This window comes from Staurois parvus, unplaced genomic scaffold (assembly GCF_062004578.1).
Source record: "Staurois parvus isolate SC_StPar_1 unplaced genomic scaffold, SC_StPar_1.0 ptg000154l, whole genome shotgun sequence".
In the NCBI taxonomy this organism is placed as follows: Eukaryota; Metazoa; Chordata; class Amphibia; order Anura; family Ranidae; genus Staurois; species Staurois parvus.
In genome coordinates this window covers 7,192,563-7,209,994 of record NW_028317950.1, presented here as the reverse complement: position 1 = coordinate 7,209,994, position 17,432 = coordinate 7,192,563, and the positions used below count along the sequence as shown (strand labels likewise).

The 17,432-nt window shown below is 42.6% G+C and overlaps 2 protein-coding genes across 3 annotated transcripts in view; one reads left to right on the top strand and one right to left on the bottom strand.

Annotated features, from left to right (window-relative positions):
* Positions 1-47: 47 nt before the first annotated feature.
* PQBP1 (polyglutamine binding protein 1) lies at positions 48-11,519 on the bottom strand. The gene is made up of 7 exons (XM_089674989.1): positions 11,362-11,519; positions 6,653-6,736; positions 6,446-6,557; positions 2,721-2,821; positions 2,337-2,489; positions 2,197-2,254; positions 48-309 (listed from the first exon to the last, which is right to left on the bottom strand). Exons 2-7 carry the CDS (start codon positions 6,717-6,719, stop codon positions 153-155), a joined length of 648 nt encoding a protein of 215 aa, XP_089531115.1. The 5' UTR covers positions 6,720-6,736; positions 11,362-11,519; the 3' UTR covers positions 48-152.
* The window catches only part of TIMM17B (translocase of inner mitochondrial membrane 17B), a 19,827-nt gene continuing 13,894 nt past the window's right edge, over positions 11,500-17,432 (top strand). Inside the window, exons 1-3 of one of the 2 annotated variants that reach the window (XM_089674991.1) lie at positions 11,500-11,644; positions 14,923-15,022; positions 15,124-15,187. In XM_089674991.1, the coding sequence (XP_089531117.1) occupies positions 11,619-11,644; positions 14,923-15,022; positions 15,124-15,187 (190 nt within the window). In that variant the 5' untranslated portion in view covers positions 11,500-11,618. Of the gene's footprint in view, positions 11,645-12,621; positions 12,726-14,922; positions 15,023-15,123; positions 15,188-17,432 lie in introns of those variants that run through there. The other variant, XM_089674990.1, reaches the window with a different exon arrangement.

Sequence of the window (17,432 nt, the reverse complement as noted above, 5' to 3'; positions counted from 1 at the left end):
TGTTGGAAACAGTCACTTTCTCTCAATATACACTCAATGTACTAAAGTTTAATAAAAAATACAGTTTATTTCACACACGCAACATATTAAACATCCAAGAAAAACAACTGTACAGGGTAGGAAAGGACAGAATGGCACTCCATCAGATATTCTTATTCCACTGGTTTAGCGCGGGATGCCTCTGCATTGGCTCTAAGCACGGCTCCTGGGCTAGGATATGGACGCTGTTGAAATAGGGGTCCTGCAGCTGTGGTGTCTGCTCCAGTCTTGGCCTCGTTTCTTTTAGGGAGTCCTGTGGACCAGGTACCCCTGTAGTGCAGAAAACAGAGTTATGTAAGCTCATGATGCAAAGTATAAATTAAAATTACAGAACATCAAGCATCACATATAAAAAGGTATTAAAATTTCTCTTTCTTCCTTTCTTTGTAGAACTGCTCAAGTTCAGCTAAATGTGATGGTGACCCACCTCTGCTTTCTCTAACTTTGTGACTTGCTGCAAAATGTACAACATATAGGAAATTATTTACGAAAATGGGAGAGTGCAAAATCTGGTGCAGCTCGGCATAGAAACAAATCAGCTTCCAGGTTTTACTGTCAATGCTAAAATTGAAAAAGCCGAAGTTAGAAGCTTATTAGCTACCATGCACAGCTGCACCAGATTCTGAGTGCGCCAGTTTAAGTACCTCTCCCTCACAGTCATGGGGAAAGGAGACATAAGAAAGGCTTTCTGCTGCCCCTGAAAGAATGAGAACACCATTCTCTGAAACCTGTCTACATTGAAGAACAGCTTTTAAACCAAATCCCGCCTGGCCAATAGCAAAATGATGGCAGAGCAGGACTTTTGGCAATCCAGGTGGGCTTTATATGACGTCCTCTGGGATCGCCGCCGAGCTGCGCCAAGATCTTTCACTGGCTGTGTCCATTGGACACAGCCGATGACCAATCTGTGTACCGGCCCATTGCCGGTACTATGTGACCAATCACAGCAGGTCACATGACAACTGTAAACAATGGATGGCTTCCTTTCATGCCATCGTTTGTATACAATTGTGTTTCTGTGATTGGTCAGTGATCACATGGTACAGGCTGGGCCAATCACAGCCCATCTGTGTCATGTGATTAGCTGTGGCCAATCACAACAAAAAACACTGAATGAATCGATTTCATTCAGTTAAATTCTTGCCTATAGCAGTGAAATTCACTGCTATAGGCAATCATAATGTGTAAAAAAAAATAATATATATATATTATATATTTTTTTTCCCCATACTGTCACCAGTCTTTGTTCCTGATCACTGCCACACCAGGTATATGATGACACTGTTCTTCACTGGTGAACACCATTATGTATATGACAGTATGTATATAAAAGTATGACAGTATGTATATAAAAAGTGAAAAAAAAATTATTTTTCATTTCTTTATTTTCCCAGAAATTATGACAACAAAAAAATTACAACTAAAAAAAAAAAAAAAAAAAAAAAAAAAAAAAAAAAAAAAAAAAAAAGGAAAACCCACCATGTGTCTTACTAAATATCGCAAACTGTCTACTTTACAAAAAGGGGTCATTTGGGGGATATTTGTACTGTCCTGACATTTTTGGCCATCAAGAAATGAGATAGGCCGTCAGTACATCAGGACTGATCGATTTTCAGAAGATAGTTTGTGGACTCTATAACTTTCCTACAGACTAAATAACATACCCACTTATTTGGGTTATTTTCACCAAAGAAATATAGCAGGATACATTTTGGCCTAAATTTATGAACAATTATTTATTTGCAAAATTTTATAACAAACGAAGAAATAAGTATTTAGAGACTTATAAAGGGACTGGCCGGTCCAATTTAAAGGGTTGGTGAAACAGAGACCAGAGTCAGAAAGTATATTTCCTATGTGATATAAGAAGCTAGCGGGTAACCGATCTCTCCCAAAAAAAATACGAAGGTTGTAACTCTTCCTAATCTACCCAAGTATTGGCTGAAGTTGAGTTTTTAACGGTCTGTGCCTGCATTTATGCTGCTGTAAATACTTCTACTGTTAAAGGCAGCTGAACAGAGTGATGGGGGAGTTTTAAAGGAAAGCAAAAATATGCTACTGCAGGAGGAGGATACATTCAAGTGAACCTGTTTTTTTATTGTTGTACTAAAATAAAAACACACCATAATGATGAGGATATGTGCAGTATAAGGTTACCTGGGAGCATCAGAGTAAGCACTGGGGTCCATTGGATCAATTTCCTCCTCTTTCCTCCCTGAGAAAAGTATACACATCAGTTAATTAAAACAAAACATGGTATTACACCCAAACTGGGAAATATTCCTCAGTTGTGTCACCTTTTTTAGATTTAGAATAAGGAGCCACTTCATCCCTCCGGCTGTGTCTTCTCTCTTTTACATCTTCCCTCTCAACTCGCTCCAACCTCTCAGACCTCTCCAGTCTCTCGGACCTCTCCAACCTCTCAGACCTCTCCGACCTTTCCTCAGATTCTGGAGATAGAAAGGCAAGAAGATAAACATACTTATCCATGAGAAACAAGAGGCCAACAGTAAGAAATATAGGCGTGTTATACAGAGGCCAACAGAAAGAAAATATAGAGGTTTTAAGCTGCAACCTGAAAAAAAAAAAAAGAAGAAGGAGGGAGAGCAAAACTTTTCACTCTCAGCACCCATTTTTATACATCAGACACCTCACAATCAGCGACATACAGACAGCATCACCTTTGTGTTTGGATAAGCTTTTGCTGATAATAGCACCGGGATCATGCGGAGACAACCATGACACCATATCCGTCTCCACGTTCCAGTAATAAGGTAAGCCCCTGAATCAAGAAGAGATGGTGGTAGAGAAAATCAAAATCTAAATAGAGAGAACTGTTGGCACTATATAAATCTTGTATAATAATGTCTTAAAACAAACCGTTTTAACAAACACTGCAGCAGCCAGAGATGGGGCACACATCATTAGAGGTAACTTATTTCAATTTTATAAATGTACCAAAATAGGTTTTTTCCATATTTCAGCTGTGTTTACACTCTATAAGGAACTGCAACCGTTGAACTGTTTTTGAAGGTGCAATGTCCAGGATTGTAATACTCTACCCTGCTTTAATGTCAATTACAGGTGTACCTCGGTTTACAAACGCCTCGGTAAATGTAATTTTTGGTTTAGGAATAAAAATCCATTGAAAATAATACCTTTGTTTACAAAATTTTTTTTCGCAATACGAAGTGTATGTCGGTGCCGATTTGTAAACGCAATTGCCGGCTTTTTTTTTTTTCTTCACTATAGCTCACAGAGCTATCACTTTCCCCTGAGTTAAAGGAAGCTTTGTTTCTTTTAAGAAACTAAAAGTAAACATTGTTTCTTTTAACTCGGGGAAATACACTAAAAAGAAACTCTCTCTTTTAGCTAGGGGGAAAGTGACAGCTTAATCTCTGAGCTATAGTGAAGAAAAAAAAAAAAGCAGTAATTACATTTAAAAACCGGCACCATAATAAATAAAAAAAATGGTGTTTGGGTCTGGTATGGATTTTGAGGGGAACTCCCATGCCAAAGTAAAAAAAAAAAAAAAAAAAATGGCGTGGGGGTGCTTGTTGATGGGGACGAGGGCCTCTTCCCCACAACCCTGGCCGGTGGTTGTGGGGGTCTGCGGGCAGGGGGCTTATCGGAATCTGGAAGCTCTCCCTTGTTAAAGGGAGCCCCCAGATCCCGGCCTCCCCATATGTGAATGAGTATGGGGTACATGGTCCCGATACTCATTCACAAAAAACAAAAAGTGTAGTGTAAAAAATAAAAATAAAAAGACAGGACACGGTCTTTGACAAGTCCTTTATTAAAAGAAAATACAAAATGATTGTCCCCCCCGCAGTAGATCCAATGTCAATCACGATGCCAGCCACCGCCGCTGACCCGAAAGAAAAAGAAGAATTAAAAAACAAAAGGCTTTGGTTCAACGATGGCTCCCGCCGTCTGCCTGCTCCGGTGGTTTGACAGTTCTTAAATAGGTAAGGGGCGGGGCCACCTGGGGACATCACTCATTTGACCCCACCCTATGTGACATCAATGCCCCCTTATCAGATCAAAGTCAGAGGGAGGAAGAAGGCTGGTAACTGCTCAGCTCATATCCCGTACACCAAGGACAGACTTGGGGATCACAGCAGTTTTCTATATCAAAAACTGCCACAATCCCTCTGCTAATTAGGAGCAGACCCTGCAACTGTCAATGTTAGGTCTCCCCAGCCCCCCTTTAATACTTTCCCAAGTCTGATCTCATTCCAGGGCTGTGCCTGTCTGCAGCAGTGATGCTCTTCTTTTTCATATTCTCATAGGAGGCTCAGCAATAGCCGAAGCCAGTGGCTCCTGCTGTTGTCAATCAAATCCTGCTAGCAGAGAGCAGGTGGCGTGGCTGAGCCGCACTGTGTACATCAATTGATGCACACAGTGCGGCTCAGGGACGAGCCTGTACATGTGCAGCCATTGCAAGCGTCTCAGAAAAGAGGAGCAGCCAAAACCGCCAGCGGGGACCCAAGAAGAGGAGGATCAGGGCTGCTCTGTGCAAAACCATTGCACAGAGCAGGCAAGTATAACATATTTGTTATTTTACAAGAAAAAAATTAAACCTTTACAATCACTTTAACCATTAGCCGCCCGGCCTATAGCGCTTTAGCTTTCCGGGTGCACGCCATTTGGCGTGCTCCCGCACATGCGCAGTTCGCGCGGTTGCAGAGCAGCTCAGCGGCGCGATCTGTCACCGGCCGTTTACCTCGGACACGGCCGATGACAGATGAGTACAGGCTCCCGTTGCCGGTACCATGTGACCTGCTGTGACCAATCACAGCAGGTCACATGACAGTTGTATACAATGGATGGCTTCATTCATGCCATCCATTGTATACTAGTGCCTAGCTGTGAATGGTCACAGCAGGTCACATGCACATGTCATGTGATTAGCTGTGGCCAAATCACAGCGAAGCACAAAAAAAAAAAAAAAAAAAAAAACCTGAATGAATCAATTTCATTCAGGTAAATGCTTGCTTATAGCAAAGTAATTCTTTGCTATAAGCAAATTGTGTAAAAAAAAAAAAAATAATACTGATCACTTCCCCAAAGTAGTACAATGTTACTATGGTAACATTGTACTACTTTGGTCATAGTAAAATATGAAAAAATGTAATAAAAAATTAAAAATAATAAAAAAAAAAAAAAAAAATATATATATATATATATATATATTTTTTTTTTTTTTTTTTTTCATACTGTCACCAGTCAGTGTCCCTGTTCACCGCCATGCCAGTTATATGATGACGCTGTACTGCACTGGTGACAGTATGTAAAAAAAAAATAGTGAAAATAATTTTTTAAATTTTTTAATTTTCCAAAAAATTATGACAAAAAAAATAAAACTTCAAAAAACTCGCCATTGCTCTTATGAAGTACGTCGGACTGTCTACTCTGCAAAAAGGAGTCATTTGGGGGATATCTGTACTGTTCTGACATTCTTGGACCTCAAGAAATTAGATTGGCTGTCAGTACTTCAGGATTGATCAATATTCAGATCTATACCATAGTTTGTGAACTCTATAACTTTCCTACAAACTAAATAATACATCCTAATTTGGGTTATTTTCACCAAAGACATGTAGTAGAATACATCTCGGCCTAAATTTATGAAGAACAATTATTTATTTGTAAACTTTTATAACAGAAACAAAGAAAAACGTGGGTTTTTTTCCAAACTTTTTGGTCTTTTTTTGTTAATTTAGCAAAAAATAAAAACCCCAGCGGTGATTAAATACCACCAAAAGAAAGCTCTAGTTGTGTGAAGAAAATGATAAAATTTTAGTTTGGGTACAATGTTGTATGACCGCGCAATTGTCATTCAAAGTGTGAGAGCGCTGAAACGTGAAAAATGGCCTGGGCAGGAAGGTGTAAAATTGCCCGGTATTGAAATGGTTAATGTTGCGAACATCACAACCAACAGTTTCCTAATGGGGCAAGAAGCTTAGTTAATTCCCCAGTATGTGCAGTCACTGGTGTTTTTTCGCATTGGATAAAACACAGGTCACTGCATGTGCACATTCAAAATGACATATCTCTGTGCTCCATTTGCACCACAATGCTGGTGTGATGTGCATGCTGTGTGGAAAAATGCAAACATGCTGCATTTTTCTTTCGGCTATTGGATAAAACTGCTGGTCACTGCACCACACTGCTGTGCAGAGACATGAATGAAGTGTCACAAAGTAACACTTCAAACAAAGTTAAAAGGAAAAAAAAAAAGTTAAATGCCCTGAAATGTGCAACACACCCCTCCCTGCTGGACCTCACTCTGACAGCTGCCTGCTTGGTAAAACTCTGCGTACTACCATGCAGGCTAGAGTGAATTAACCCCTACCCAACTCAATACACAAGCATGCCAGAATAAGTAGCAGCTGGGACTCACCAGTCTGGGTCAAACACTTTGTACCAGTTTGGAGGAAGATTCTCTATCCGGGTTGCTTCATAATCTACATTATCATCATCATAATCTTCCGCGATGACCTCTTCTGCTGGCTCTAATGGGATATGACAAAGACAAGAATTCAGTGAGAAGAGTCCACACAGTGCCAGCAGTACACGTTCAAAGTTATACAAACGGACATCTGCTCACCTGTTTCCACATGCTTCAGAATTCCTCTCTTGGCTAACCGAGCCTGAAGAGCCAATGGAAGGGGCATTCTGGACCACTAAGTTGCTAGAGAAAGAAACATTCACTAAGATTTGTATTCTCAGACCAGTGAGCAAAGCTCAGTGTTAGCTAAAGCCTTACATTTTGTGGAGACATAACTGTATCTTATTCTCTTCCAGGGTTTTTCAAATGAAGAACATCATTTTGTATCGGTGTTTCAGCTGATGACAACCAGAGGTTGGGATGAAATACAAAATGATGTTCTTATAATAAAAGTCAGAGTTTGCTGCAGCACAAATTCTTTAACTGCACATATACAACTATGGCCAAACGTTCGGAGAATGACACAAATATTAATTTTCACAAAGTCTGCTGCTTCAGTGTTTTTAGATCTTCTTGTCAGATATTACTATGGTATACTGAAGTATAATTACAAGCATTTCATAAGTGTCCAAGGCTTTTATTGACAAAGTACATTAAAAGTTTATGCAAAGAGTCAATATTTGCAGTGTTGACCCTTCTTTTTCAAGGTCTCTGCAATTCACCCTGGCATGCTGTCAATCAACTTCTGGGACACATCCTGACTGATGGCAGCCCATTCTTGCATAATCAATGCTTGGAGTTTGTCAGAATTTGTGGGTTTTTTTTTGTTCACCTGCCTCTTGAGGATTGACCACAAGTTCTCAATGGGATTAAGGTCTGGGGAGTTTCCTGGCCATGGACCCAAAATTTCAATGTTTTGCTCCCCTAGCCACTTAGTTATTACTTTTGCCTTATGGAAAGGTGCTTCATCATGCTGGAAAAGGCTTTGTTTGCACCAAACTGTTCTTGGATGGTTGGGAGAAGTTGCTCTCGGAGGATGTTTTTGTACCATTCTATATTTATGTATGTGTTCTTAGGTAAAATTCATCCCCCATAGTAATTCATCCCCCATATAGTAATTCATCCCCCATATAGTAATTCATCCCCCATAGCAATTCATCCCCCATATAGTAATTCATCCCCCCTATAGTAATTCATCCCCCATAGTAATTCATCCCCCCTATAGTAATTCATCCCCCCTATAGTAATTCATCCCCCCTATAGTAATTCATCCCCCATAGTAATTCATCCCCCATAGTAATTCATCCCCCATAGTAATTCATCCCCTCTATTAAGTCCCCAAGTCCCCCCTGTGTCAATTCACTTACCTTTGCTCCGCGCGTTCCTCTCGCCGTGTTCCCGCGCCGTTCCGGTGTAGCATGAAAATCTGTCTCCTATGAGGATCTGTCCCCCTTGACGTATCTGCGCATGTGCCAGTTTCAGGCATTAGCAGCCGATCGGCGATCTCCGGCACATGCGCAGATACGTCGAGGGGGACAGATCCTCATAGGAGACAGATTTTCATGCTACACCGGTCTTCAGGGCGGACTGTGAGAGGAGCCTAGTGGGAGCCTAGCTCCGCGGGCCGGATTAAAAGGTCCGCCGGGCCGTAGTTTGCCCATTGCTGTGCTAGAAGCTGAGCTGCACAGCTCAGTTTACATGTTGGGGAATGCTGAGATTAGGCAGGTAGATGTATTTTATTGCAGACGAGACATTGTATCTCTTCTGCAATTAAAAAAAAAACGCCTGCTCTCAGTAAATAACAGAGGAAATTTAGTTCTGCTTTAAATGTGCAACACTTAATTGGCAATACTTAAAGCCTAGCTCCAGACATTTTACTTTTTTATTGTTAAGCTTTGGGTAGACTGGGGAAGAGTTCTGACAGGTTTTTGTTTCTGTCTGTAAAACCCTTCTGGAAGATTCTCTCCAACCTCCTGTCCCTGTGGACAACCATACAAGAAATGGGGGAGTGGCTGTTACTGGAGCAGAAAAACACAGACAGCAATAAAAACATTGTTGAAAATTGTAACCCTTTCCCACGCTTCTAAAAGAAAACTTTTTAATCTGTTTTCCTGTTAGGGAAATTTTCTCCCACTTCTTGTTCCCACAGGAATGTAAGGCTACATTTGCACAGGCGATCTGGCCCAGTGTGAAGGACAGCAGCAGGATTCTGATGATACCTGCTCCTGTTTTTGGTAACTGAGTGGATAGCTTCAGCTGCTGAGCCCCTACACCGAGAGTTCGGTGGTGGCCGCAGCTATATGTGGCTGTTTGCACAGCCAGTAATTACCTGCGGGGATCACTACTGGCCACAGATAGCTGCGTCCGCCACCAACCTCTCATTAAAGAGTATGGGCTTGGTGGTTGCAGCAATCCACATACAGGTGCCAAAAACAGCTGTTTTGGGCCAAATCAGCTGTGCAGATGTAGCTTAACTGCTTCCTGACCACCCTATAGCAGAACTACTGCTACAGAGTGGCAGGGCTGCGCAAAATCATGTATATATATGTGATTTTGCATTTCCGGGTAGAAAATGCACGTGCGTCGCCCTACTCACGCCGCCATTGGTGACTACAGATGTCGATCACCAGGTCCCGGTCGGAGATTCCCCGCTGGCATACAGCGATCGCCAAGTATCACTGACAAAGGAGAGACCTGTGTGTAAAACACATGTCTCTCTCCTGCCAGCAGTAACATGCTGCTGTGTATTTCTCTGCACAGTAGAGAAATACACAGCAGTATGTTTTCCTAGTAAAAACACACAGTACACAGAGTAAAACAGCACACAGTTAACCCTTTGATTGCCCCAGATGTTAACCCCTTCCTGCCCAGTGTCATTAATACAGTGTCAGTGCTTTTTATTAGCACTGATCACTGTAGTAGTGTCATTGGGATGCCAGTGGCAGTCAGTTCCCCCCAGTATCAGAAGGCCCGCCACAGTCCTGCTGTAAGTCACTGATCGCCACCATTACTAGTATTAAAAAAAAAAAAAAAAAATTCTAGTATATATACCGCCATTTGTAAACGCTATAACTTTCACATAAACCAATTAATTTGCACGTATTGGGATTTTTTTTTGCAAAGACATGTAGCAGAATACATTTTAGCCTAAATTTATAAAGAAAGTTGATTTTTACATTTTTTTTACTGGATATGCTTTATAGCAAAAAGTCCAAAATATTGAGGGTTTTTTTCAACATTGTCGTTTTTTTTTTGTTTATAGCGCAATAAATTAAAAAACTGAACAGGCGATCAAATATCACCGAAAAGCTCTATTTGTGGGGGGGAAAAAAAGGACATACATTTTATTTATGTACAGTGTTGCATGACCGCGCAATTGTCAGTTAAAGTAACACAGCGCTGTATCACAAAAAATGGCCTGGTCAGGAAGGGGGGTAAATCCTCTGGAAGGCAAGTGGTTAAAGAAACTTTTCCTGCAAGAGAAAAATGAAAAGAGGTTCTAATGGCTTCCCACACTATTCAATATAACATGACTCTAAAGCAGAACTAAACCCTCCTTTCCTTTACAGCCAAGGAAGCTGCCATCTTAGCCTCTGTTTGATCTGCAGATGCCAGGGTGCTGGACATGTGATCAGTTATGACACCAGCCATTTGATAGTTCAAAGAGAACTGAAAAAACCCTACATACTCACCTAGATAGTTGCTGCATTCGTCTGATGCTGCAGCTGCCCCCCCGCGGGCTGTACACCGAGAAGTGAGTGATCAAAGACAGCTGATCACTCAGTTCTTGGGTCTATGCTAAACACCATCATTCACCATTCTGTGCTCTGCCCCTCCAATGCTCACTGGAGCACCAGATTGTAGAGGAGGCGGGAGCAGCTGGATCAGGCTCTCAGCAGCATACTGAGAGACTGAGCCAGCTCCTGATTGTGCATCTGGGCAGATCCTGACATTATTGTCGAGATCCCTGCAGAGCCTGGACCAGCTTTGTGATGTCAGCTGTCAGGTGAATCTAAGTCACAGGAGCGCAGAAACCTCATCTGGCCATATTTCCCTTTTTAGTTGACAGCACAAGTAACTGTGGTTATGGTTTGTGGCATGCCTAGAATGTAGATGTCTGAGGAGATAATTACATTGTTTTGTTTTCATATACTTACCATTGTATTCCTTTCCTCATGTCAGCTTAGGACGGGGTCAGGGGGTGGAGTTGACCCATGATATGCAGACATGAGGAAGACCAGAGAACAAAGGCTTGGCTGGGGTAGGGTATGAGGGGAGAGATGGGGCAGATCACCTCTGCATTACTAGAAGGCCTGGCAGTGACACCATCATGTATTGCTTATAGAGACAAGGGACATCAAGGGCAGCACAGTGGCTAAATGGTTAGCACTTCTACCTGGCAGCACTAGGGTCATTGGTTCGAATCCCAGCCACAGCACCACCTGCCTGGAGTTTGCATGTTCTCCCTGTGCCTGTGTGGGTTGTCTCCGGGTACTCCGGTTTCCTCCCTCACTCCAAAAACATGCTGGTAGGTTAATTGGCTCCTGTCTACATTGTCCCTAGTATGTGTATGTATGAATGTAAGTTAGGGACCTTAGATTGTACACCCCTTGAGAGTTAGGGACTGATGTGAATGTACAATATATATGTAAAGCGCTGTGTAAATGGTCGGCGCTATACAAGTACCTGAAATAAATAAAATCTAATAAGAAGGAACAGAAAGAATAACACAGAAGGAGTCATTAGGGCGGCTGTAACAACTCTGCAATACAATATGAAGTGATTCAGCTGCATGCATGGGATTTGGAGTTGGTCGCCACAGGCAGAGAACCATCTACTGACAGAGAACTACAAGGATCAGCACTGACCTCCCTCTGTGTGTACCAGGCGGGCGGACTACAGACGACTCACTACTTCCCACTCTGCGACCTCCAGGACCTGAGAACCGGAGACGCTGCTTGATGACATCACGAACCAACACAGCGCTGCGTTCCACGTCTCGCTCCAACAACCCCAACGTCTCCGTGATTGGTCACTGGCTCACCAAAGAGAGGAATCCTTCAGCATCATGTGACCCGCCCTTTTTAAAGGGCAATGCCCTCAGCGCTACTCCTGTCCTGACAGAATGGAGGAATATGTGCGGGAGCCATGGTAACGCGGGCATTATGGGAGATTTTATTTTTATACAGCCCTGGGTGAGGGTGGGGGTGCTGGGAGACTGACTACCCAGCTGAGCTCTGTGGGAGATTGAATATCAACATGGCGCACAGCATGCTGGGAGGTTGGTTGTACAAGCAGAGGATTCTGGGATGTGGGGCTCAGAGAAGATTATGTTGGCTCAATGCATTCTATAGGTCAGGGGCAAGGCATGCTGGGGGGTGCTGGAATGCTCTACAGTTGTGGACGGCAGGGTTGGAAGGTGACACCCTCCAGGAACGCCCCCCCCCCCTAAAAGAAGGCCCGCAGGATGAAATCATAAGAGCCGCCATTGCTGACTTGTTTTTATGGCGCCATCCTCTTCTTTCTTCCTTAGTAGATCATTAATCCTAGCGAGAATGGGGCGATGTTTGTTACCAGGCCGCAAGGCCTAGCCAATGCACCTGAACAGGCACTTTTTACATTTTGTATATTTATTTATTTAGATTTCTACCTGTGTCACCCTGCCCTTCTACTACTATAGTCATACTTACTGGACGGTAGGGAGTGGGTGTCTGGGCCTACCCTGGAGTCTAGGGGAGGATGTGTGGCCATTACGGTCCTTCCTTCCCTTCCACCAGAAGAAAGCTCTATTTGTATGAAAAAAAAAAAAGATAAAAATGGCATATGGGTAGTGTTGCATGATGGCGCAATTGCCATTCAAAGTGTGATAGCACTGAAAACTGGCCTGGGTAGGAAGGGGGTAAAAGTGCCCGGTAGGCAAGTGGTTTAATACAAGTGTAACTTGTTACTAAAGCTGAACCTTTAAAGCAAAACTCCTGGGAGAAGTAAACCTCCTCCCTTGTAGTGGGGCTGCACTTGCACTGTGAGGGTTAAATTCTTGTTTAGTCTAGGGGACAGTAAGAGCAGTTTTACTTTATCTGATCCTCCACTCCCCCCTCATTACATTCTGGCAGTGGACTGTTCCGTGGCTTCCTCATGTGTTGATGACATCAGGGGCTTTTGAGTGCAGGGGAGAAGAGGCTACAAGGAGCGGTCTAGCAGCATGGAGGAGCCTGTGGGAGCAGAGGACCAGGTGGTTACATTTGTTTTGGCCACCTAGACCTAAATGAGAAAACCCTGGTTGTCAGAATGGTGGTAATGGGAGATTTGTCCATCCATGTTGTTAAGCATGGATGGGGAACTCTCTGGATTTTTCTCATTCAGCCCAGAGGAGTCTTTATGTAATGCCCCTTTACCCTTCCCATAGATATAAACTATCAGTTACCTTTACTTTTGCCAGAGATCAGCTTTAAAGTGTCATGAGCGTATTATGCTGGCTGCCTTTATCTCTTGTGAGGGGCTTGGCTCCCTGACTGATGTTATACTGATGCTTTGGCTTCAATGCTTTCCGAGTCACAGACCGGGAACAAGCATATTGTAAACATGAGTCAAGCGTGACACAGATAGGAAACTAGCAACTTTAACTTCAGGCTAACAATGGCAGCCCCAGTGCTGAATGAATGAAAAGATGCAATAATGGACTGAACTAGTCCACAGCCTGCAGGCTGGTACTTTACAGTCCAAATCTGCCTTTCCTTAAACCCATTGTCAAAGGGCAGTGAAATAATAATTTATTATTATTATACAGGATTTATATAGCGCCAACAGTTTGCTCAGCGCTTTACAATATAACTGGAGACAATACAGCAACAATACAATTCAATACAAGAGGGTTAGGAGTGCCCTGTTCCTTGGAGTTTACAATCTAGGATATTCATAGAAATTTATTTCTGATCTTGTTCCAATGATTCATTGTGTCCTGGGATAATTTTTCAGGTTCGGAAACTCACCTGAATGTGTTCATATGCAGCACACAGAGTATCAATGGTGTAGTAAGTGCAGTCCTCAGGAGCCAGTTCACTCTGGTGATACCTAGTTGGCAGAATATATAGGGACCATTCACATTGTTACAATTTAAAATGGATGGAAACCCTTACATATGCCCACTGAAGTGACTAGTCTCAGATGATACACAGAGATGAAGGATTTTCTCAGTAGCAGACAGCAGGGGGCGGAGATGTGACATCACACACACTGCAGAGCTAGAGCACAGAGCTCCATGAAATCTGATAGTTGATTGCAGGGAAGAGACACACCCCTTTTAAACAGGCTTATAGAAAAACATACAGAGCTAAGGTTGAGTCACCTGCTGTGTGCTGGAGGTGAGGTGGGCCATCTCCCAGAGGCTGAAGTGTTTGATTTGAGTTCTGTCAGTGGCTCATGCAGAGAGAGGAGAGATCAAAGAGAAGCCAGATCTTAACCCTGTCTACTCCAAATTCTAAATTCAGAACGGTGTCAACATGCATCAAAACACATGGTGATGCACAAATAAAACACTCGTTGATGCAACACATCTGCCTAACTTGTGTGCACACATATAGATTTGAAGGCTAAGTTCACTTAAGGAACTTATTACATTTTATGCCTGTGTTTAGGGTGTAACATGCAACACGTTCCTAAGCACCCACTTCTCACCCCACCCCATAAGAGCATGTGAGGCTGCACCTGTGCGGGGCTTCGCCCTCACTGCAGCATCATTCATTCACAGAGATCTGTGAATGAATGGACTACAAGTCCTGCCTGCCAGACAGACTTGCAGTTATCAATAGACTGTGTTAAGCACACTGTCCTTGTCCATTGACACTTCTAGCTTTGTAACTGAAAGCCTGTAAACAGGTGTCTGCAGGAGAATGACATTTACCTACGATCCACAGATCATGGGTGCAATGCTTTGCAGGCTCCTGTGGAACAAATTAAGAAATGCACATTTTTTTCCCCAGAGGTGAACTTGGCATTTAAATGGGCCCTTACTGGTATTTATTACCCACAGGATCACAGTCCCTCATGGCAATGCCTTTATATGATTCGCTCACTTACTGCAAAGTTACAATGTACAGTCTTAGTGATTACTGGGGAGAGGAGACAGACAATTCTTCCTCCTGCCTGCAGCAGACCAATGATATCTAGGCAGTATCACTGATAGGAGCCCACAGACTGCTTTTTAATGATATAAGGTGCGGCTCTTTGAAAAAAGATTATATTGTCAAATGTCAGCAGTTTATTCATGCAGAACAGTTCTTTAATAACTGAAACTCCTAGTTCTGCAATTGCTGTAATGTCATGGTTTGCTTCAATGAGTTTAAGCATGTTGGCACAGAAAAATTCTCTTATTCAAAAAAGTAAAATAACATATTTTAATTCTTCCTTATTTTATCCCTTCTCTTCTGCAGCCCATGGAGGATTGTGGATGATTGTGGTGGGGCTTTTACTATGGGCATCATCGGTGGAGGAGTGTTTCAGGCAGTTAAAGGTTTTAGGAATGCCCCAGTGGTATGTAGTTTTATCATTCATTTTATCAGTGATGTTTGTGAAAATTAAAATTGGTTGGGAACAATAGATATTCCATGTTCAGCATGTTCTTTGCTTGTCAGGGAATCCGACATCGTTTCCGTGGCAGTGTTAGTGCTGTGAAGATTCGCGCTCCTCAGATCGGAGGTGAGATCCTCGATTTTGTGTAAAACCAAAATGATAACCCTTATAAACCATAGAAATGAAATAGCTGTTTATTACAGGTACAGTCAGGTCCATAAATATTGGGACATCGACACAATTCTAACATTTTTGGCTCTATACACCACCACAATGGATTTGAAATGAAACGAACAAGATGTGCTTTAACTGCAGACTGTCAGCTTTAATTTGAGGGTATTTACATCCAATTCAGGTGAACGGTGTAGGAATGACAACCGTTTACATATGTGCCTCCCACTTGTTAAGAGACCAAAAGTAATGGGACATAATAATAATCATAAATCAAACTTTCACTTTTTAATACTTGGTTGCAAATCCTTTGCAGTCAATTACAGCCTGAAGTCTGGAACGCATAGACATCACCAGACGCTGGGTTTCATCCCTGGTGATGCTCTGCCAGGCCTCTACTGCAACTGTCTTCAGTTCCTGCTTGTTCTTGGGGCATTTTCCCTTCAGTTTTGTCTTCAGCAAGTGAAATGCATGCTCAATCGGATTCAGGTCAGGTGATTGACTTGGCCATTGCATAACATTCCACTTCTTTCCCTTAAACTCTTTGGTTGCTTTTGCAGTATGCTTTGGGTCATTGTACATCTGCACTGTGAAGCGTCCAATGAGTTCTGAAGCATTTGGCTGAATATGAGCAGATAATATTCCCGAAACACTTCAGAATTCATCCTGCTGCTTTTGTCAGTAGTCACATCATCAATAAATACAAGAGAACCAGTTCCATTGGCAGCCATACATGCCCACACCATGACACTACCACCAACATGCTTCACTGATGAGGTGGTATGCTTAGGATCATGAGCAGTTCCTTTCCTGCTCCATACTCTTCTCTTCCCATCACTCTGGTACAAGTTGATCTTGGTCTCATCTGTCCATATGATGTTGTTCCAGAACTGTGAAGGCTTTTTTAGATGTCGTTTGGCAAACTCTAATCTGGCCTTCCTGTTTTTGAGCCTCACCAATGGTTTACATCTTGTGGTGAACCCTCTGTATTCACTCTGGTAAAGTCTTCTCTTGATTGTTGACTTTGACACACATACACCTACCTCCTGGAGAGTGTTCTTGATCTGGCCAACTGTTGTGAAGGGTGTTTTCTTCACCAGGGAAAGAATTCTTCGGTCATCCACCACAGTTGTTTTCTGTGGTCTTCTGGGTCTTTTGGTGTTGCTGAGCTCACCAGTGCGTTCCTTCTTTTTAAGAATGTTCCAAACTGTTGTTTTGGCCACGCCAAATGTTTTTGCTATCTCTCTGATGGGTTTGTTTTGTTTTTTCAGCCTAATGATGGCTTGCTTCACTGATAGTGACAGCTCTTTGGATCTCATCTTGAGAGTTGACAGCAACAGATTCCAAATGCAAATAGCACACGTGAAATGAACTCTGGACCTTTTATTTGCTCATTGTAATTGGGATAATGAGGGAATACACATACCTGGCCGTGGAACAGCTGAGAAGCCAATTGTCTCATTACTTTTGGTCCCTTACCAAGTGGGAGGCACATATGCAAACTGTTGTAATTTCTACACCGTTCACCTGATTTGGATGTAAATACCCTCAAATTAAAGCTGACAGTCTGCAGTTAAAGCACATCTTGTTCGTTTCATTTCAGATCCATTGTGGTGGTGTATAGAGCCAAAAATGCTAGAATTGTGTCGATGTCCCAATATTTATGGACCTGACTGTATTTGGATACTGCAGACAATGTATGCAACACTTTCCATACTGTACATTCACATCAGTCCCTGTTCCCAAGGAGTTTACGATCTAAGGTCCCTATCTCCCATACACAGGGCTTTTTTTCGGGAACGCAGTTCCGGCACCTCCAGCACTGAATGTAATGGCAAGGGGCGCTGGAGTATCTGTTGTTGCTGGCGAATCTATTGTCTGTTGTTGCAGGGGTCTATTGTTGCTGGTTGGGGATCTCTTCTTAATGGGGGTCTTTGTTGTATGAATGGTTTTACTGTTGAGGGAGGGGTCTGTTGTCTTTTGTTACTGGATAGTCTATTGATGCTGACTGCTGGGAGTTGTCCGTTTTTTGCTGGGGTGGTATTTTGTTTTGGGGGTTTACTGTGCTGAAGGAATATATTGTTGCAGGGGAAGGGGGGGGGGGTCTATTGCTGCTTGGGATCTATTTTCTTGCTTTTGTAGTTATCATCATTAACAAATTCCATATAAATTATTTGGCACCACAAAATTATACTTGGCT

Bases quoted from the DNA above. Each gene is read 5' to 3' on its own strand.
- PQBP1 (XM_089674989.1), bottom strand. From the start codon at position 6,719: ATGCCCCTTCCATTGGCTCTTCAGGCTCGGTTAGCCAAGAGAGGAATT. The intron at 2,822-6,445 runs GTGAGTCCCAGC...TTCTTGATTCAG, and splicing joins AAAGTGTTTGACCCAGACTG to GGGCTTACCTTATTACTGGA. The intron at 310-2,196 runs GTAACCTTATAC...TCTGCACTACAG, and splicing joins GCTTACTCTGATGCTCCCAG to GGGTACCTGGTCCACAGGAC.